General features: G+C 41.6%; 1 protein-coding gene across 2 annotated transcripts in view; it reads right to left on the minus strand.

The window, feature by feature from the left end:
* GNAS (GNAS complex locus) overlaps positions 1-23,017 on the minus strand; it is a 133,140-nt gene that overhangs the window by 65,174 nt on the left and 44,949 nt on the right. Inside the window, exons 1-2 of one of the 2 annotated variants that reach the window (XM_005524837.3) lie at positions 19,449-20,571; positions 15,737-15,809 (exon numbers count right to left, since the gene is read on the minus strand). In XM_005524837.3, coding sequence (XP_005524894.1) covers positions 15,737-15,809; positions 19,449-19,587 — 212 coding nt within the window. In that variant the 5' untranslated portion in view covers positions 19,588-20,571. Of the gene's footprint in view, positions 1-15,736; positions 15,810-19,448; positions 20,572-23,017 lie in introns of those variants that run through there. The other variant, XM_014254151.2, reaches the window with a different exon arrangement.

Raw genomic sequence — 23,017 nt, forward strand, 5'->3', positions numbered from 1 at the left:
GTCTCAATCATTAATGATTAAGTATCACCACACCCTGGAATATTTTACTACATATCTGTATTGACATCATGAGATCCAAACTTCAAACGTAATTGCTTGCCATTTTAAGGATCATCTTGGAATTCAGGGACGCTCACTAAATCTATAGAAACTCCTGTGCCACAGCAACAAACAACTGAATTTAAAAAGCTGTAGTCTCAACTTCCAACACACTTCAGCAGTCTGGGAAAACTTTAGGGCATTTTAAATATAAACATCTTCTGGAAGACAGAATTTAGAAAACTTAAACCTTAGACTAAGACTGACTTCCTCTAATAAGAAATAATGCTTTATGCTTTATAATTTCACCTCACAGTACCATACATCTGCAACACAACTTGCAGCTGGACTCCTGAGCTTACACAGCTCTTGGTGAACATTCAGCAGGTGGAAATGGCTCTGGGAATCAGAACCACCCCAGCGCACCCAATATGGCACAGGAGTTGTGTGTTCCAATGAAGCAGAAATGGCTGTGTTTAAATGTTTATCACCTTTTGCAGTATTATTACTTTTGAAGACACCGATGAAAAATCTGGAGTAAGTCATGTGTTTACTTTCATTTTGCAAAAAGGATGTTAATTTTTATGACAAAGATGTTCTCCTCAAAGTAACTGGGTGTCCGATTTTATTGAAAGATGGATAAAAAGAGAAAAGCAAGGAGCAAACTGTATAATCAAATTAGATGACACATTTGCATTAAAAACCTAAAGTTTAAGGCACTGAGACCATATTGAGTATCACTGCATATACAGCTACTTATAAAGGGTTAATGTACAATATGCAGCAGTTAATTGTCATAGATAACTCTAGTTAGAGTTCAATAAATTGGTAGAAGTATTATAGTGCAGTTTTATTACTACCTCCAACACTTTTACTGATGTGCTTATTACTTTTTTTATAGTGTGCTGCTCTTGAGCAACCAGTTTATAATATTTACCCTTTTAAAACTAGATATACAGAGAATATATATATATATATAGAAGGGCAATTAAGTTTACATGGCAATACTGGTGCAGCAACTAACACATCACACACACACACATACATATATATATACACACACATATATTAATTACCCACATCTTGCATGGACAAACCTATTTACAAGCCTAGAGGCAAGAGGCAGCTGCTAAAATCCACGTATCTTATGCATTACAAAAAAAGCATGAACTACGACTGGTCTTCTTCTCTCAGAAGATGAGGATAAAAATACCACACTACAAACAGTTTTTGTATACACATCACACACACAGACACACACAGACTATTTTTCTATCTCTAAATTACTTCTATTAGCTGCAGAATGTGAAAAGAGATTTTAGTCCAACACAAATAACCCTTCGAAGCTGAACATGGTCAAAATACTACGTAACACGGGGATGTTTTTTCACTTATGTTTTAACCCTCTCAATTGTGTTTTAACCATTTGCAAGCGTAGTTCTTTTTTATGCCAAATTTAATTTATCCTTAAACCTGGAATGATCTAGTATTGTTTCTAGTCCTCACATTAAAAGCAACAACCAGTTGACTTAAATTCACTGCAACTACACCTGGGAATAATCCAGCACCCCTAACACTGAGCAAAACCCAGCTCCTCTCAGGCAGGCACTCCTTTGGGTCTGTGATTCAGATGAACACAGACCGATTCAAAATGTGGATTTTGTGTTAGCAGCAGCTCCAAGCAGCACTCTCCCAGTAAAACACCTTCTCCTCTGCAGAAGCAGGAAAGCAGAAGCACCTTGCAGGGATAAACTGTGGATTTGCACACTGAGCCTCGGTTTTTTGTGTTTGTCTGCATCAAATGCAGCAAATGCCTCCTAAATAATCCTGCCTCGTTTTGTTCATTTGATCCTGAATAGTGTCAGAACACCCATGTGGAGATGCAGTGTGTAACCACAGGCTGAGCACAAGGCATGTAAAAATGTGAGTAGAAAACCTCACTGGAGCATGTCCAACACGTGGATATGTGTGCCACAGACACGGAGGGTGTAACTCACAACACATCCTACTTTGTGTATAAATTGACACATCCCCGTTTCTGACACATTTGCAGCACATCCTTTCTTTACTACCCTCTCTCAGAAATGGAATAAGCATCTTCCTAAGACCATCATCTTCAGGAAAAATATGAGTGGGAAGGAGAGGACTGAACTGTGACTGGGGCCAACAGTCCTCTAGACCAGAACTTGTAGGACAGCCCAGCTCTCTGGTGTCCCTTCACAGCACACAACTTGGGAGTTCCAGGCAGACTGTGACAGGGAAATTGAGTGTTCACAGTGTCAGAACCTGCTGTAAAAACCCCCACATTTTAATTCAAGCTGCTTTTTAGGAGTTAGTTAAAGGTTTTAAACTAACCTTCTTACATAGGCAGTCAGTGGAATGGTGTCCTAAATGAAAGAGACAGCAAATTAAGGGAATCTTATCTCAGATACTTTCGAACTTAAATGTATCCTCAATAATGTTGCTTTGATCAGTCTACATAAAACACAAAGTTTTGCTTTTGAATAACCTAAAACCATAACTATTTTCCCAAATCAGCTTTCACTTCCTTTATGATGTCCTTTGCTATGGTAGTTTTTTGCTTCTCGGATCACATTTTGCACAGAAGACAGAATATAAAAGTAAGTTCTATTTATTGCTTTATAAGCATTACAGCATTATCATGCAATAAAGGACCTACACACAATCTTTCATACTTCTAGTCTGGAAGGCCTTGCAGGTGATAAATATTTTAATGAAACCCAAAACGCTGCAGGTGCATCTGCATGAAATAAATAGAGAATGCTGGCTACATATCAGCAAACACACCAAGAAAAGTCTTCCCAAACCCTGCAGATAATCTGCAGTCCAACTAGAAACATGGGAAGTCAATATAGGTCAGAGAAAGAAATACATATACTAAATTTCTTCACTCTGGGGATTAAATCTGTCCTCTACTCTAGGAAGCATAAACATAATTGTGCATCACTCACTGAAAGGAAAAAAAGTCTTTATTTAATAATCTTATGATTGCTTGATTAGTACTTGGAAAATAAAAAGCACTACTTAAGTGCTAAATATTATTAGCTTTTTCAGAACATCAGCTCCAAACTTGCCACTCCCCATTTCCTTCCCTCGTAACTCTCTTCATTCATGTCATCAGAAGGCATCTTATTTTCAGCAACAACTACTCACTTTTTTTTTTAAATGCTGCTGGATGTGCAGAACTACTGTTGAGGTTGCTTGGCAACTAGTGAGACATATCAGAAGGAGAGATAAGGTCCAGAATGAATGGAATTGAAGAGAACTATATTTGGTTTCATTAGGAGATACTAATGCGCTCAAACTATACTGATTGGAATTACACACACTAAGGTGAAATTTTGCTGTTTCTTTCAGAGATCCATAATCAGAGTAGCACTAAATCCAGTCAGGCACCTCCTCAGCCACACATGTCTCTCTCTCCAGAACAGGCTTCAGAACCAGAGCTTTAACCTGAGCTAGCAGTTTGGAACAGCACGGAACAGTCAGAAAACACAGATACTTTTTAAGTATTTTGAAGAATTTTAGGCCAGAGAGGATAGTTGAATGCTTCAGTTTGCCTTTCAGTGTATTGCAAGCCACTGTTTCTCCATATGCTTTAGTGTTGAGATGAAATTTCAAATAAAACAATTATTCTTAAAGTCACAATTTGAAATGAGGTAAGACTGAGCACCCAGGACTCCTGCAAGGACAGAGAACTGCTTACAAAAAGTCTGCTCTAATGATCCAAGGAGGTCAAGAAAACCTTGTGCAGAAGATGGAAACAAGCCTAGCCGTCCCTAATGAAAGAGTTTCTTATCTTAAGCTCTTCAACTAACTTTATCTGCATCACTTGAGTAAGAATCAAGCAGTCTGCCCCAAAAGAGGATCTTCTGACATCACCTCAGACCCTGCTCGATCTTTGAGTCTTCAGGAGGAAGTGAAAACAGTGACAAAAAAAGCAAAATTATCTTAAGGGAAAAAACCAAAACCAAAAGTCAACCCCCACGCTTCCCCACCCCTCTGATGCCTGTGGGCAGGCACGGGGCTGAAAGGTTTCAAGGCTTCAAACACCAACTCAGAATTGCAAATACATAATAATGCTCAGGAAAAGGAAGAATTTGCAGCACGTGCATCAGACTTTGAGCTCCCCAAGGCCACAGTGGGCACCCTGAGCACACACACCTGCATCAGGAAAGATGAATCTTCAGGTGAACTGAAATACGGTTTAAAAATAAACCCATACCTTTGTAAGATTGCTTAAACGAAGCTTCCTCTAACCCAACAAATTATTTCAAATAAAGTATCTCAAATGCTAAGGAAGTCAGTCTCATGCCTGCCTTGTTCTTAGGCATCTTTCTCACACAGCACCACCTCTATACAGCCATGAAATCACACCTGACATCCCTCTTCTGGACCTGGGACAACACCTGTGGCTTACTTTTAACTTCTTCCCAAAATTCCACATCCTTCATGAAGTGAAGGCACCAGCATGGGATATACTATTTTAATAACACTCTTATCAGATTTGGAAGTCCCCTTTATCACTTAATGTTTCACTTTCCCTTTTTTTAGTCATCCAAGCCTGCATTTGTCTTTTTGCTACAAAAAACATCCCGAACCATACTAAGGTAATTTAATTAATTGACTTTCGAGTCCTTTTCCAATTTTACAGATACAATCTAAAATCTAACTCCTGCGGGAGTCTCTCATGTTCAGCTGCATTAAAACAAATTTCTGAAGTACAACTTATCAGATCACCCCTCCCAGTAATAATTATAAATAAGTTATATAAATTGGTGCTTCCCATAGTTTCTCACAGGATTTCCTCTGGGATTTTTCTTCATTGTTTATTGAAAATACCCATATTCTATTTCCACAACAAAATCTTAGAATCACACAGAGATGATCCCAATATTTGTCCTTCTACCAGACACCAAACTTCCTTTTCTGTTTGCAGCATTATCCAGGATGGAAACATACTATCTTTGGGTAAGGAATAATATATGTAGAATATGTCTACTTTCTCTACCTAACTATGTATAACTTTACTGCTTGAATTCAGTTAAAAAAAAATTAAAAAAAAAAATATCTGTGCCCAAACAGTATTATTAATAATTAAGAGGAAAAAAAATTCCTATTTTCTAATTGTCTAAAATTATTATCAGAATGGAACATATGAATTTCAGTTAGGAAAAGAGAGGCCTTGGTTGACTCCAGTAAATCCCAGAAAAAAGTACATTTTAAAAATTTGTTCAGCAGGAATAAAACTGTGAGGAAAAAGAAAGAAGTTACGCTGCCTACGTGATTTTGAAAGTTTTTTCCCAACTTGCTATGACTGCACAGAATACAGAAATGCTTTACTAAACTCAGTCTTTTTCACTCATCTCTTGCCCCTTATTTTACAGTGTCAAAAAGATTCTTAGGTAACAGAACGCTCCCAAGTTCTTCGGTAATTGACATAAGGAAAGTAAACATTTGATTGCATAAGATACAATTACATAAAGTGAAGACTGTCCAATTAAGTGAAAGCAAAACACAGAGGCAGCATAGAGCATCCCAAGTTCCCAAGAGTTGGGGAAATTAAGTGACACAGTTCCAGTTCAAAAAACTAACAGGCAAAATAGTTATATTTCAGATTTTCAAGTCTCCTATGTGTAAATTACAGAGCATATTTTTATCTACAACGTTCAGTCTAAGGAGAATGTGTTCCTATGAGTAACTACTTCGAAACAACATTAATCATTTTGACATAGCAAAATTAAAAGGTTGCATCCAATTTCCAGGCATCTATTTTAGAATGCATCAAAACTCAGAACTGAAAATCCAGTAGCTTCCCACAACATAGAAATTTAATAACAAAAAAAAAAAAAAAAACCCACACAATCCCATTAAAGCAAATATTCCAGAAAGTTGTGTAACAAGCTTGCTGCAGAAGACATTGAGACAAAGTACTAGGAAACTTAATTTTTTTACTGACACTGAGCTCTGCAACTGTTTTGTTAAATATTTGGAAGTGTAGAACATGCTGCTCTGTCTGACCTGCACATGGGCTTGGGGAGATTGGGACTGAGTGGTCCCAGCTTTCTTGAAAACTCCAAGTGCTTAACTGAGCCCTTTCCCTCTCAGTTTTTTCTGTCATTTAAAGAAAAAATAATTTTCCTGGGCTTTGTATTGTGCTTATAGTTTGTTTTTTTTTTTTCCATGAATAATGCAGTGCTGTGATTACACTCTAATTTCAGAAGATATTCAATAAAATCATTTCAGTAGATACCTATGTCATTAGGATTACTATATTCTGCTTATTAAAAAAAAAAGTTGTTACAACTCTAAGTTTTCATATTTATCTTAAATAGTCTTAACCTGCTAAAAACAACAAAAAATAAACCAATCTATGCCAGTCACTGTTGTGCAAGTAAACTGAAATTAATGAAACCAACTAGTTTAATTTTTCCATAGTAATGCCACATTTAACCAAATTTGCCTAGCCTATTTTAATTTAAATGATCAGGTGTAAAAGAAGCATTACACATAGTTCTCTGAGCTTAATGTGCTGAGTCCCACTACACATTTTTATCTACATTCAAAAAAAAAAAAAAAAGAAAACCAAGCAAGATTGAAGCAAGGCATTCTTTGTTACTACAAACTTAAGGAAGAAATTTACTTCACAAACACCCATTTCCTTGCAACATTTTCTAATCAGTATGAACAGTTCTATTATGCAGATAATTGTACTGTCAAAACAGAATAAAAATGTCTTAACTTGAAGGAAACCAAAGACCTCCGGACAAGAAGGGAGTGTTTAAATCCCAGGGATGAAGGAGGCAGCAGTAAATCCCCAGCAAGCTGTGAAGGTGCCATTCAAAGCTAAATGCAGCATCTCCTGGGACTACCCCAAACCCCAGAAGGAAAACCTGCACACCTCTGCCTGCTCCATTAGCTCACCCACCACTCCTGGGAGGCTGCAAGGGTGCAGTTGGGAGAGATAATTATTTTCTAGTGCCTTAACTAAAAACAAAAGTGAATGCAATGACTTATTCAATAGCCCTGTGGAGAATACAGCCAGCAACAGGTAGCTCAGAGAGAAGGGCACGAGCTTTCCTGTACTTCTGTAACAGAAACACCTTGAAACAAAACATCCCACTGAGATATTTCACTACTATATTTTTCAAAAAGTGGGTGCTTCTGCCTCTTAGCTGTCAAAAACACCCCTCAATGCATTTTCCCCTCAAAGCAAGCTCAGATGTAAACAAGTAATTCTAATTAACTGCATGTTTACATTAGAGTACAGTTGTAGAAATAACTATTAAAAGCTGATGCAGCTACACTTGCACTGTATCCTAAATCTTGAATTTACTATTAATTCAAGGTTCAACTGTTAAAGTAAAATGTAAGGCATGCTATTTTTAACATCAAGATTCAAATTATACTAAAAAAAACCTCTCATCAGTGGAAATTCCTTCATTTCAACTTGAGAGCTCTGAATGACCAAGATTTAGCTGAGCAATTTGTGTATCTCAGCTCTTCATCAGAGATGGGACCTGGGCAACCCTAATACACAAATGCACGATATATCTAAAAATAAAGATAACTTTGCCTGCTGGATTATACTTCAAAGCCTTAGCTCTGCCTGCCTTGCTCTGAGACGCTGGAGAAGGATGTTCACAGAGCTGCAAGAAGAGGAGTGTTTCCACTTTTCAGAAAAATGCCTCAAAACCCCCCACACCTGCTCCCCCAGCCCAGGAGAACAACACAGGAGCTCACATCCTAAGAAACAGGAACAAGAAATCCCACTCATATCTAGATTGCTAGAAGGAGGAGAGAAAGGCACAGCTTTTATTAATAATACATTTTATCTTATGGGACAAAACCACAAGGTTTTAACATAATGAAATTGAAAAAAAAAATAATTTCCCAGCTGGAATGACTAGCAAGAGATAAAATGTAGCTGTATCATGAAGCAAGTGAAATCATCACGGTTTGCAATAATGTAAATGAATAGTTTTAATATCAAAAAAGGTAACTACAAAGTTTAAGATGATAAGGAGCACTCTGTTCATATATAAACTAGCTCAAGCGTCCATCTGGAAAAATTAGTAAAAACTTTTTTTTTGAAAAATCAGAGTGCTGCCCAGTCTGTCCATCCAAAATAGATGGGAAATAGGAAATATAATGAGATACTACAGAAGAAAATTCTTCACATACTGCTGATTCTGCAGCAGTGGCTAGAGAAAAGGTAGCCACTCTGCACCATCTAATTATTAGGAAAAGCTGGCGAAAACCTGAAAAACCCAGTGAAATTTTTCAGAAAGGACACAGAAATGTGGAATATAGATATACATTTAATATTCTCTACAGAGAGCTATATTTCTGAAGTTATCTGAAGTTTTTTGCAGTATTTAATACAGTTTGTGATTTATTAAATAACAAGTTAAATAGAACATGATACATTGGTTTATACTACTAGATGTTTGCTTAAGATAAGAAAACGGAGAAAAATACACCACTTCCACTTTAATTCATGAATGTGGAAACTAAAAATATTTCAAAAAAAAAGTAAATCTGGAGTGAACCAAGAAATAGCAAGACTTTTATTAGCTGTTTTTTCTAAGTCTCACTCTACCCCAGATTCTGCTGTGCAACCAAACTTGAAGAAGTATTGCTGCTGCAAAATAACCAAACTTGAAGAAGTATTGCTGCTGCAAAATTAATTTCCAGAAATGAAAATCAGAGGCTGAGTAGAAAAGAAACCAAAATTAGCACTCCAATGAGGAAAAGCAGGAACAGTTCATGTAGATCTAAACCAGCCACAACACATTCTGACTTTGTCCAGGTAGCAGGAAAACCAGAAAAGGGAAGATGAAGGGTGGGCTGATGCAGGAAAATTTAGGAATCAGTGTTGCATCAGGGAGAAAAACGAGTGGAGGAAACAGGAGACACTCAGAAAACCACAAGTCCCAAAGAGGAGCTGCAGATGCTGCTGGGGAGAAAGGATTTGGAAGACAGAACAAGTTACAGAACCCAGACTTCACTCACTCAGCTACCCACTGAACGGTTTATTTTCTGTTTGGGAAAATAAAAGGAAACTTGCACATTTGTTTGATTTTACCAAAACTAATGAGTAAAATCCCACATCTACCATCAAAAGTCAAAACCCTTCAGACCCATTCACAATGTTTTCCACATAGTTAAGCCTTAAGCTCTCTTCTGTCTCTCTCTTCTGCTTCTCAGATTACATCACTCGTGCTTATTCTGCTATTCATAGTTATTGCTCTCCAAGCTCTCTACAACTGTAAAGCTTTCTCCAAGGTTGATAGCTGCATACTTAAAAAGCTTTTGTGAAATTTAAACCTCAAAACAAATAGAACTACTGCCATATTTTTGGCCAGTCCGTTTATATGCCAAATCATGTCTGCAACATATGCAAACTTAGCTTGAGGGATGAGTTTACTACTGGGTTTTTTCTGTTGTTGGGTTTCTTTTTCAGAAAACTGAAATATTTAACTGAAAGCACAAATGGCAAGTTGCAAGCCAGGAAAAGTAATCCAAAGGACAAAGCGCTCTCAACACGTAACAACATAAAATTGGCCGTTTAAATACTGCTTTCCTAGGAGAATTCAGCATTTCCCAACCAATAAATGCACGTAAGATGCACCTTCTGCTCTGAGCAATACCATGTTTCCCATGAAAATAAAGAAATTATGTTCAATTCACACTTTCCATCTTTTACCTATGTGAAAACAAAGCACAATGTAAAAATGAAAGTCAATGCTTTCTTTGAACACTGCGCTGTCATCTCTCCACTGATGGTTAACCTGAGCCTACCACGAGCATCTAGAAGCAATAAAACTAACCAGCTTTATAAACTTTTAGATTCCTTCATGCACTACTTTTATGTAGTATTTCAGGAACCTAAATACACAATTTTTCACCCTGAAAAAAAATTTCACTTCACTTGCACATGGAAATATTTTAACAGCTTAATTTCAGAAAGCCCCTAAGCAAGGTGAAGGAGTTATCCCAGTGACTGTTAGAATTTTCAGTGTCACAGTATGTTAACAATCCTTGCCAAATGAGGCCCAGTGCAGGTACTGTAAACAATCAAAATTTTCTGAAAACTCATTTTACAGCATTTAAAAATTACACCTGAGTAGCACATCTAAATTGCAAAGCATTTGCACAAGTTCTTAATGGACAAGGACTCATATCTTCAAGCAAGATTCCTTAAGAAACTTGAAAAAAACTCCATTCCAAACTCAGAAGGTTTTTTCCTTTTTTGTTATATGTAAAAAAATCTTAATGCTGCTTCACTGAGTTCACTTATACTCCGTCAAAGAACAGAATTTTCTTATAGAAAATTGTTTCTTACCCTTGTAGAAATAAAAGTATTTTTAAAGAAAAGATAATTTCAAGTACATAAAAACTCTCTTAAACATTCTAACAACTAAGGAATTGACTGGTTGCATAGGTGGTTTAACATCACCAGGTATTGCCTCCCATTTCTTTCAAGTTGATGAAAGTTATATTTAACTTGTATAAACGTTTTGCATAAACTTTTACAAGCTATATAAAGTAGTCAGTTCTTTTTCATAGTAGAAAAAGAACTTTTCTTTTTCATTAGCTGTTGGCATACCTTTTGTCTTTTGATAAAATTCAACTACACAACTGTGTCAGGTCTCAGGACAAGACCTAAAACTGAGTGAAACACAAATCCTCCTCCTCCCCTCTTTGCCCACTTCATGTTCTAGAGCACAAATTTTGATCAAACACCATAGCCAGTTGTTCAGATGGAATTGAACAGATGTGTACACACAAATTTTCCAGCACATCACTGGATCCTGGAACAGGAGCTGAGAAAAAAAACCCAAAAGTTTGTGCCAGAAACCTCTTAACAGACACTGCGATACAAAGAAAGAAAGAAATGGCCAAGGGGGAATCACACACCCCAAGCCTCCCCCACTCCAATTTTCAATTTTACTCAAACACCAGGAAAAAATTACTTTTGTTGCCAGTCAAGTAAAACGCAATAATGTCTGTTTGTTTCTCGGCAAGGAGCTGAAGTGACCATTCTGAAAACATGGGATTGGTACACAAATGTAAAGGAACTATAAAAACACAGCAATCATATTTGTGTATACAAGCTAATATTAGCCATTGGGAGGGAATTCACTATTTTGGAAGACTTAGTTACAAATATTATACTTTTCCCTTGCTTGTAACATTAACTTCTCTTCCATAAAATCACGTGGCTAAAAAGACCAAAGTTAGAAAAAACCCCACAGTATCAGACAACTGAAAAGTAAAGTTACTGAACCAGACGTTGTTCCACTTACAAGAGACTGACACTGACTAAAATGATTAGATAATATTATTTACTGCTTTATGTGACATAATGGTGGTAATGGATGTATTAAGAGAAGATTAGAAACCATCAATGACTACTTTTTCTGACTCAAACTCCTAAATCTTGGTGACAAAAGAGAAAATGTTCAAAAGCTCCAAGAGGGTGACCAGGCTTTCCCAGCTTTCCCGCTAAGAGAAAATAATTTTTAAAAGTACAAGAGAAATGCAAATATATTTGTCATCTAAGTCTTGAAAACAAAGCTACTGAGCTCTGCTTATGCCGTCAACACTACCAGATTTAATAAATACACAAACTCCTATTCAGCACTTCAACATATTAGTTCAAGAAAGTGTCAACATTTTATATCATCATTTGGGAAATTGAGGCTGAAATGCATTACCTGGAATTTCCTGTAACTTCAAGACTTCCTGAATCTTAAACACTATCCAAACTTAATAATCACAAAGGCATATTCCCCTTATTTGTCAATCTTTGTAGTGGATTTCGTAAGTCACATTTCAACTATTTATTTCTATTTAAATATTTCTGCTTGTCCCAGTTTTTCCCATGACACTTCAAGATTGTCTCTTGCCCATGCCAATTATTCCTCGCTTTCTAAAATTGTGCATGACAATGACTCTCTCCTGAGTCTGTCAGCCAAAGCCACAGTGATCACAGAGGGGAAAGATGACTTAAAGAAATCAGAAGTAAGTGAAAGGCCATGTTTTCAGTAGCAAAGAACCCCAGCCTCTAAATAGCACAAAAAGGAGTTTTCTTTTCCTCTTCAACCTGAGCTACGCATTTAATTCTTCCAGCTGTATTCATTACTCCTCCTATCCTCCCTTTCCCATTTTTCATCCTTCCCAGCTCAGGAAGATTGCCATCTAAACTTCTGCACAGTCAAAAAGAGAAGGTTTTGGCTCCACCTTATCAGTGTATACTCACAAAATACTGTCTGCAGCAGTAGATACCTACTCCTCTGGAACTGCCTCATGAAAAGACAGTTGAAGTGTTGAGGAGGGAGGGAAGGAAAGGAAGGGAAGTCGCAGGCTTCCTGCTATTAAAAGCCAAATTTAAACCCTTTCTACATCAAAAGGGCCTCTGTTGTTGGGAGTAATGCAAAGAACAGAAAATTTGGTTGATATGGCTTCCTCATTCTGCTTAGAAGGCAGCTCTTCCATGTTAAAGACCAGGAACACTGGAAAAATACTGCGGGGAGGCCACACTCCCATTTTTCATGGAATTGCTGCAGGAAGATGTCAGATGGTAGCATGGCCACCTGAAGCCATTCTGCAAGAGCTGAAAGTGGGCTAAGCCCTTCCAAAAAACTCCATGCAGAAAAACCTGTGCTGTAGAGCATGCCTTGCTTCTGCAATACTCAACTCCCCTTACCAATGCCACAGCACTCTTACATCTCACACACCAGCTCCACTACAGCAACAGAAAAAAAAAATGCACTTCTGTCTCTAATTCAACTACAAATTATAAAAGGAACATTGAAAAAAAAAATAGTCTTTACTGTAGTTAACTTGCCTATAATTTTAACCACCATCAGATTAATCTTAGCTTTAACTATTCAGCACATTAATTACCTGGAGTACCTGATTCCATACAGTTCCTCAAATAATTAATTAGCTAAAGGGATTGAGAATTGGAGTCCCAGAGGAAATTCTAGTTTTGTAGAACCACACAGATTTCACCTTGCTAAATGCTACAATTCACCTAAAGGCACACGACAACTTCAATTATTTAGGGGCAGAATCCTAAAACCAAACAAAATAAAATCCCCTCACACTCGCTGAAGTAGGCCAGCACTTTTAGCACTGGATATCCTGTTTAGTCACCAGCAAGAAGAGCAACACTAAATAAAAACTTTTGATTCCCTCGTTCATTGCCAAAGGGCAACCAAACCAAAGGCAAACAATTCTAAGACAGGACTTTAAGCTGGATTTCTTTCAAAGGACAAGAATAAACTGCACCAATAATAATGCACAGAAATAATTCAAAACTAGTTATGTACAAGTACACTAAAATAAAAGTCTCCTCGTCTGCAGTATATTACTGTTTTCAGCATCTCTCTCCTGCTATTCATCACATCAGCTGTGGTGTTGTATGCAAACATGTTTATATTCCAGAGCAACTGATCAGGACATGAAGAGAAGTAATGCTTTTCTCTTTCTACCCTTCCAAAAAAAACTCAATGCTATTTCTCTCATTAGCTGAATCCCACATCATTCTTCCACAAGGTAAGCAGGGCAGAAAGGGAGTGAATCAGGCAAAAAGGGTAATGGAAAGCGAGACAACGTAGAGAGTAGTTAGTTATTTGGAAGCAAATGCAAGTTATTTAAGGACAGATGTGTAACTTGCAAGAATTTCAAAACACTGAAAAACAGCCTTTTCCCTGCTGTAAAGTGTACGTTATGATCTACTGATTATTTTTGGCAGTAGAACCCTAAAAATGATGCGTTATAACTTACTCCTTGTACTTTAAATACACCACACTTCTGTATTGGATTTTTATGCACCTCAATGTTCCAGCATGTATTACCCAGCAAAGGACAAGCAGAAGGGACAAAGTGCCCTGGGTGGACAATGCCCAGCTCCTGAGCCCCGGGCTGCTCCCCTGCAGTTCCCGCACGGCTCCCGCACAGGGACATGCCCCGTGATTGGCAGCAGGGCTGTGCTGGCACAGGGCTGCCCCGTAATCCAAATCCCTTGCTCTGAGAAGGCAGAAGCCAGCAGAGCCTCCTGAGGCCAAATTTTGCCATGTTGCCCTGGATTCCAGCTGCAGGCTCAGCTCTGCCCAAACCTATAATGCAGTGAGACACTGGAGGAACCCCCGGCTGCTGCAAATCCCAGTGTGTCCCAGTCCCTCACCAGTTCTGCACAGGTCTCTGGGCTCCCAGGTCCAGACAGACTTGGGTGTGCAGCCTGCAGGGTTGAGGTCACCTACCCACATCATACACCATCCATTACACAGCATCATTACCCCTTTAAGAGCACCCATCTGCTTAAAAACTTAGAAAAACCATGTTGCTTAAATGGACTGATACTTTCAAAGGTCCCGGGGATCCACCTCCACTTTCATTCATGAACTTTTTACTCAGCACCCAATACTGAGACCTACTCAACCAAGTCAACTCATTCAAGTCTTTTAAGTCACACAAGTCTTTTAAGAGGTCTCTGCAGCAGCCCAAAGGACAGAGACAGCCCAGCAGTAACAGGATGCAGGACTAGGCACTTATGAAAAAGTTATTTTGGAAATAGAAAATATTCCTTATAAAGAGGAGCTAAAAACATGTAGCACATAACATATTTATTATGAATCAGTCTGAACTTTCATCCAAAAGACTTGTGTACCTTATGCTGAACTATCATTTGCTGATTAGGAAGAAGTACCGTCCAGACTCCCTGGCTAAACTTTTAGCTCAGATATTCTTACTAAAGAATTAACTACTGGAAGACTAAAGAAAGCTTAACCTTCCCAAAAAGGCAGGGTTCACAAAATAGACAATACCACTAAAAGCTAAAGGATGGCAGTACAAAACTGTTGCGTTTGAAAACAAGCAAGACAAAACCAGTAATACAATCTGAAAAAAAAAAAGTACAGAAAATAAACTTTCAAATTCCAATACTTTGATTCAATTAGTATTAATTTAGCAGCTTTTAGTACACACACACACACAATTGCAAGCATAAATTAACGTGCAGAAGAATCTCTTCCTACTCTCTAGCAAAGTTAGTCAAAAAGTTAGCAAACATAAATCTTTCTCAGACAAACAACAAGATATCCATTTTCCCTATCTTAATGCCATTCCCCTTTTCACAACTGCCAAATAACAGATATTAGATGCAAAAATTAGAAGTTTCTAAGAAGATAATTTAACACAAACATCTGGACAAACAAACACAACAAAATCTCCAAAATTCAGACTACAGTTTCATTCTGTGAGGACACAGAAAGTAATTGCTTGCTCCAAATAAAGAAAATTCCACTTGTTTTGTACACTGACACGAGGCACCTTTACAGCAATATGAATCAATGTGCTATGGCTGAGGCAAATCAGTGTCAGCCATGTTGTGAAAGAAACTGTAGTTAACAAACCCACAAAACTCAAAACTTAATCAAATTAGCTCTGCCTTGACATAAATAATTTTACACTGCTCTTACTTATGATTGGTGCCTGACTTCTTCAGGTTAATGTCTATTAATCTCATCTAAAAATACACATCCAAATTCTAGAGGTAGTGAAACAGCAGCAAGATGAAAATACACAAGATATAAACCAGGAGCACTGACTGTGGCGCAGAGGAGGAAGGTATGTTGTAAAGTGAAAAAGCAAATGCACTTACTCAGCATTAAATCCATTCACATGAAGGATCCTCATCTGCTTGACTATTGTGCTTTTACCGGATTCACCAGCACCTAGAAAATGAAAGTAAATCGATTTCAGAAGGAAGCATAAGTGATTAAGGCACACGCTAGAATTTTTTTCTTCAGGGTAAAATCAAGAAAGTTTGGTTTCTCAGTGCAAGAGCGAAAAGTGAAAGAAATAATTGCCACTGGAAACTTCAGTTGTAGCTAAAAATAAATGCCCAGCTCAAGTCATGTGTCAGATCTGAATCTTGGATCATTTCACTGTCCATTTTTTCAGTGTCAATGGTAAAAGCAGATTGCAGTATCTGGAAAGAAAATGGACAACTTCAACATTTCACAGAGAATACAACAGGGAACATCACAACCTGGTTGCCTTATCACAACTATCTGACAGAGGGGAAGACTGACTGAAGTCCCTTTTAAACTGAGAAAATTCTGTTATATCCTTAAAGAATTTTAAGTTTGGCTGCAGTTCATCATCACCAAGTCAAACTCCGTAACTTAAATCACGCGGAATAAAATATGTAGATACTCACATTTGAAAAAGGAAGGCATCCCTTTAAGCCTCCACCCACAAAGTTACAAAAAACCTCCTCTTATCTGCGTCTTGTAAGCAGCCTCCCACCCTCCCTATATGTTCCAAAATCGACCCTACACACAACAAGAGGCAGAGACCACCTTTTGTGGCTGCCTGCTCCAAAGAGCCCCCCTGCAGCTCTCCCCTGCTCCCCTTCTGAACCTGCAGTGCAAAAACCCCACTCCACTTTACTCCAGTTTCCATAAGTAGATGGATGCTATTTCTGCTGTGCTGCTCGGATGCCAGTGCACAGGGCAGCCCATCTGCCTGTAGTACCCGTTTTTCCATGCACGCTGAACAACTCCAACAGCAGCATTTAATTGAGCTGCTCCACGCTGCCAGATCGGCAGCTTTCTTTCTATATAAAGCAAACATATTTTTGCAGGAGTAGTATCGTAACGTGGCAAAATTTAGAAAGATTCCCCTTAGCATCTCCTGGCTACTCGTTTACTCCCCTCTTCAGCCTGTGTCTCACCCACAGGAACCGTACGGCTGTGGCAGAACGGGCAGGGAGGTACAGTTTGTATTTATAGGATGTCAGGCCTCTGCTAGCACACACTGACAGCACAAGCCTCCATTTTGAGCCTCATGTTCAAAACTGTATTTTAGCAGCTATATTTCAAGGTTCATTTTTTCACAAATGCTTTCCCCCTCTGCTTTCTTCCTTCCTTTTCTTCTCTCTCATGAATTCCCAAGTCCTCCTCGGCTCTCCATAAAACCTGGTTGAATGCTTTGCCACTTTAATCCCAGAGCCTTACTCCTTTTCCTTCTCCTTGCTCACTGGTGTTTTGTAAGCATTTAGAGAGCAGTTTTTATCTACAACTCTTTTTGCACACGCCACTTCTCCCCTAAGCTGCTGTTTTATACCATACACCCTCTGTCTGATGAGACAGACTGCACCACGCAATAAACACAGGTGGCTAAACCAACCAAGAATTAGTATCTTGGGATAAGACAGACTGGATCACCTCCACAACTAAAAATTAATCACGAAAGCAGTGTTTACTATAGTCATATGTCTACTTAAATATTAATAACAACTAAATTTCAGCTGTAACACTAAATCACATTTTATATTTATAAGCATTGGGAGCCAAAATCTTTACCTCACTCGGTCCAAAAAGGAGCCTGGACAGTTGCTGCATTTGCTATAAACACACACGGTTTGGTATCGACACACCTGGGTTCTCCGGATCGGATACAACACCAATGAACCAAAATGATGTATTACACCTACATTTCTTCGTAAGTCTAGCTCTATATTTGGCTGCTTGTTAAAGCCATATTCTCAACAACAATTACACACACACGTTTAACTTCACCACCAAGGAGAGTTCCATTAATTTCAGCAAGACTGCTCGTGGCAGCGGGGCAAGCACGTGTACAGCGATGGGGCCTACGAGCAGCAGCATAAACCCACTAGAATATTCAGCAGCTCTTCTTTGTTGTTATTTGAATATGATTTGAAAAGATTAAGAACACTTTCCAAGTGCTTGGCTTCTTATTGCACGTGTCTTATAGAGGAAATGTATGATAATAATAGGGAGGTGAACTTTTATATTTTTTACTACTGACTCTGAGTTACAGACTATCCACAATTCATGGCAGAAACTGTAACAGCTGAACTATCACTTTAAAACAGACATACAGATGACTTTACTGTCATTGCTGAACACACGCAAATTTTTATCTGCAAGTATCTAAACTATTATGCAGCCACTAAAACTAAAGAAAACAGAAGGAAAACCCAGGCAAGCCCATCATGTTTCTGTTTGCTGAAATTTTGCCTCTTACGAAAGCAACTCGTCTGATGACAAATAGTTTCTACGTATCTATGTAATATTCAGCCTGAAATCTGGAGGTCCAAGACATTTCCCAAGAGCTGAAGTCCAAATTATCCTGTTAAAAGATTTCTGCTGAAGCCCTGGCAGGCTCCTTGGTGTTGCAGGTGCTGCTGTAGTCACAGTCACTCTCCATTTATATTAAGTCTCTTTCTTCAAATGAGTATTTGAAAGATTTTACTGGTGATAGTACGCTTCCAAATTCACCGCCATCAAAAACTCTTTTTTTTTTTTTTCCCCTTCAGTTAGGGTTTTTTACCCCCAAAACTGAGTCAGCTCGGCGAGGCCTAGCCTATGCTCCACGCTACAGCCCTGCAGAACGTGCACAGGCAGTCAGTCCCTCGCCGTGACCAAAACAACCCACGGCTTGTAACTGCATCTGATCCTAAAACACTGCTCCAAAATACTCTGAAATAATGAGCCTGACAAACATTTGCTTGCCCTCTCCGATATCGGTATTTGGACCTTTCCGTTCCCTGAAAGCCACAGCCCGCATTTGTAAATGTCTCTCCTGAAAAACACGAGCAGGTAACCCAAAGGAGCCGCTGGAAGAGCACCTGGAACCCGGCTCTGCCAGCGCTCCAGAGCGCGGTACCTCAATTCCTGGTGCGCCAGCGGAGGGTGCCGAGCCCGCCGGGGCCGGGGCCGTGCCCGCCCGGCCCTGCGCTGCTCCGCGGCCCCACCGCGGCCGCGCTTCCCTCCGGGACCGACATCCTCCCTCCGTTTCCCCCAAACGATTCCCCGACTTCCTCCCTTCCCCTTCCTCCTCTCCCCGGCCTGGCCGCACGTCCCTCGGCACCCCGGCCCCGGCGCGGGGAGCGGTGTCCGGCCCTCCCGCGCTCGCCGCGCCGTCCGCCCTCGGCCGCTGTCACTGCCCTGCCCTGTTTATCTGCCAGGCTCCCCGCGGGCCCCAACGCGGCATCCCCGGCCCCCTCCCCACGGCCGCCCGAGGCCCGCTGCCGCCCCGGCGGCGGGCGCTGCCCCGCGGGCGGAGAGCGGCCCCGCGCCGCCGCTCCGTACCTGCCCCGGCCCCTCCCGCAGCGCCCCGGGCGCTGCCCGAGCCCTCCCCGCCGCTCCCCCACACCGCGCCGGTCCCCCCGGCGGCCCCGGCCCCGCCGCCCCGGGCGCTGCTATAGCGGATCCCCGCGGCCCCGGGTGGGCCCTGCGGCTCCGCTCCCCCCCCCCCGCCCCACCTCTCTCCCCCGGCCTCGCCGTGCCCGGGCTGGGGCCGCTGCCCCGGCGGGGAGGAGACGGCCCGCGACCCCTTACCCAGCAGGAGGAGCCGGTGCGTGGCCCTATAGACCTGCTTGTCCTTCTGCAGCTGCTTCTCGATCTTCTTGTTGGCCTCCCGCTGCGCCTTCTCCTCGTTGCGCTGATCCTCCGTCTTGCTGTTCCCTAAACAGCCCATCTTGGGGAGGGGAAGGCAGGGACGCGGGGCGAGGGGACGGGAGGCGGCCGGGGCTGCCGGGGGGAGGGAGGGAGGGAGGCACTCCCGGGCTCCCTTCTTCTTCCTCCTCCTCCTCCTCCTCCTCCTTCTCCTCCTCCCCCCCTACTCGCTGCTGTGGCGGCCGCTGCCCAGAGCCAGAGACATGGAGAGCGCCGAGCCCGAAGCCAGCCGAGGGGGGGCCGATAGCGATGACTTTGCTGCCGCTCCGCCGGGCCCCCTCCCCGGCAGCTGCAGCTGCCTCTCCTCCCCCGCCCCCCGCCGATCCCCTCGGCGCACCTTTCCCGAGGGGTGCGGAGCGATCCGCGGGGATCTCCGCGCCCCGGCCGGGCCGCCGGCTCCTCTAGAGGCAGCAGAAATGCCCCCCCCCGCGCCGCACGCACAGGAACAAATCCAGCTTCAGTGCCACCCCCAAAAAAATAATAATCCTCTTTAGATCCAAAGGCACGGGCTCCAGGCGCGGAAACCTCCCCAAATCCTCGGCGGGGAGGATCGGGAAACGTCTCTTCCTCGCCTCTCCCCCCGCGCCGCGGGGGTCACGCAGCCCGGTCCCTTCCCTCGCCGGCCGCCGCAGCTCCTCGCCCTCCGGCCGCCGCGGGTCCTTCCTCCCGCACTGGGGCGGGGGGGTCCAAGCCAAGCCCCCCCTTTTTTCCTTTTTTTTTTTTTTCCTCCCCTCTCCTTGCTGCTGCTCTTTTCACATGCGTTTTCCAGGCGGCTGAATCCTCTCGGCGAGAAGAAAATACAAAATGAAATTTAAAAAAAAAAAAGCAAGCAAAAAAAAAAAAAAAAAAGCCCGTTTGCTCTGTGCCCCGAGCACAACCTGTCCCCTCACGGGCGGATTTTTCCCCGTCTTATTTTTCCTGCTCTCTCCCGCATTTTTTTTTTCCTCCCTTTTTTTTCTTTTTTTTTCCCCCTTTTTTCTTTTTTTTTTTTTTTTTTTCCCCTTCCCCTATTGAGCGGCTCCGCGGCGGCGGAGCGCGGGGTGGGGCGAGCGGGCCCACACTGCACGCTGGGAGCGAGCGGGGCCGCTCACATGATGCCCGCGTCACCCCGCGCCGCCGCCGGCGCCCTCTTCGAACCGGCCCCGCCGCCGCTCGGGGGCCCCGCGGCCGCCCCGGAGCCTCCCCGGTGCCTCCATCCCCCGGCACCGCCCGACCCCCGCCCCGCGGGATGGAGGCGCCCGGAGCTGCGCTTGCAGCTAATAGGATTCTGGATAAATTGTAAGGGAGTCGTGCCCCGCGACGCCTTGTGCTAGAAAATAATTAATGTGGAAGTTATGGTGCTGAATGGTTTGTAGCTGGGTTTTTTGTTTTTTTTTGGGGGGTGGATGCTCGCTCGCATCCCGCGATCCGTTGGGCTCTGTCTCTGCCTGTCCCTGTCCATCCCAGCCAGGACAGGGGCTCAAGGTACCAGAGGATGCTCTCTGCACCAGCAGAGTACAGCTGGATGCACACACTTGCTTCTACATGTGGTTTTAACCCCTGTCTAGCTCCATTTTCTTCTCTAAAATACGTTTTTGAAACCTCATTACAAAAATTACACAACTTTATCGGTTATATCTGGAAAACAAAGGTTGGAGCTTTGCTCTTTGTATAACCAGGTTCCTTAAAAACACACAGGTAGTTTTTCTCTATGCCCATATCCCCACACACAACTTAGTGAAATGTCCTTTACTATACAAATATTATTTACTCTCATTTGCAAAATTCGATTATCTACCACGCTGTTCCCATGAACACACCTTCTTACATCATCCAGTTACTATATTTAGAAACACCCACAGTAAAATAATTATGTGAATAGAAGAAACAACTAGGAGGTCACAGCTAATGTCATCAAATACATCCGTTGAGATGTATACCTTGCTGAAATAGGGGGGAGCCTCAGGAGAAACAGGGAACATCACAGTCATTATTTTTAAATGCCACAGAGCCTAAGAGTTCTGGAGTCACAGGAGAGACTCTTACTGGTGTCTCTAAGTGTTCTTTTAGGCTAACAGCAGTTTTAAAAGGTCTTAGAGAAATTTGGCTCAGCAATGCCCAGATTCATCTGAAGTTGGGAATAATTCCTTGTATCTTTCATAGGTTATTTATTTGTATAGTTTCCATGTAATACACAATATTAAAATATATTTTAACTGTGGAGTTTGTAAGGCATAAAGGACTCAGAAAAGCATAATTTGGACTGAAAATTAGAAAACCTCATACTTTTTTTATGGTTTCAGGTATGAAAAGACTGCAGAAGTGCCAGTACCTGCCACCTCACACAGGGGAAAATCAGCCGCAGCCTCCAGGCTTTGCTTCCCTCTGGGTCTCAGCTGGGGTGAAGGGAGCCCATCTCAAGCTCCAAACGTGAAGGAATACACAAACAAGATAAAAGTTATTGCTGGAGATATACAAAAAGCTAAAATCTCAGTGAACGGTGTCTGTACAGGGAAATGGGATGGGTAAATAAGCCAAAGCACCCATGGACAAGGGAGCCATGGTGTAAATGCTGTTGTCCAGCAGTGCACGCCCATCCCTTCCCAAACAGAACCAGGACAGGCTCTGCGAGGTTAAACTCCCACAGGAATCACTGCCCTCCTTCTGCAGACACCTTGTGCCTCTCTCTTTAGCCTGAGCAAAGCATGAGGTAGCTGGAAAAGAAAAACGCGCTCAGCTAATTCATAAAGCTCCCAGTTACAACAGAATTAAGAATTAGCTCCTCGTATTACAAGTGTTACTAAAGTGTGAAAGTGTCAAAAGCTACATGAAACAAAAAGAAAACTCTCACATTGTGTAACCTACCAGCAATTACAGATTGTTTTTGTCTTTCTGAAATATGACAGGACTCAGGACATCAGGCACCACCCGCACTTCACAAACCCAGTGAGCTGCCAGGAGTTTTTTCAGTGCTGTCCTGATTAGGAGCCCATCGTTTGAAAAGTGAACATACCAAGACATTAGCTGTTCTCACTCTTTTTTCATTTGTTTAAATAACATAACGCTGCTAATGTGTCTTTAAAATAAATTGTGTTTCTTATTGGACCTAGTTCCATTAGCTTCCATCTTGTAACAATCCATGAACTTGAGTTTCACGAGACTCCTGCCATCAGAAGGGTAAGTACAGGCACAATCTGACCCCTGACTCACCATAAAATTAAATCTCACTTCTGAAGAACCTGCAGCCTTAGGAACAAATAATGCAAAGATAAAATAACTGTATGCATGGGCATAGTGCCTCTGTGATAAAAGTCTATTTGAAGCTTGAAAATAGGGTGCTAAAGGACACTGCTGCATGTTAAATGAAAATGTTTTCATTCAAAAAAGGTACGGTAACAAGAACGTGGGAATGGCTGTAAAACGACATCAGAAGGTTTATGGCTATTGACTCAATCCTGCACTATTTGAATTAA

Source organism: Pseudopodoces humilis, chromosome 19, assembly GCF_049639895.1.
Source record: "Pseudopodoces humilis isolate 2021_Gansu_Grassland_sample_001 chromosome 19, ASM4963989v1, whole genome shotgun sequence".
Lineage (NCBI taxonomy): Eukaryota > Metazoa > Chordata > Aves > Passeriformes > Paridae > Pseudopodoces > Pseudopodoces humilis.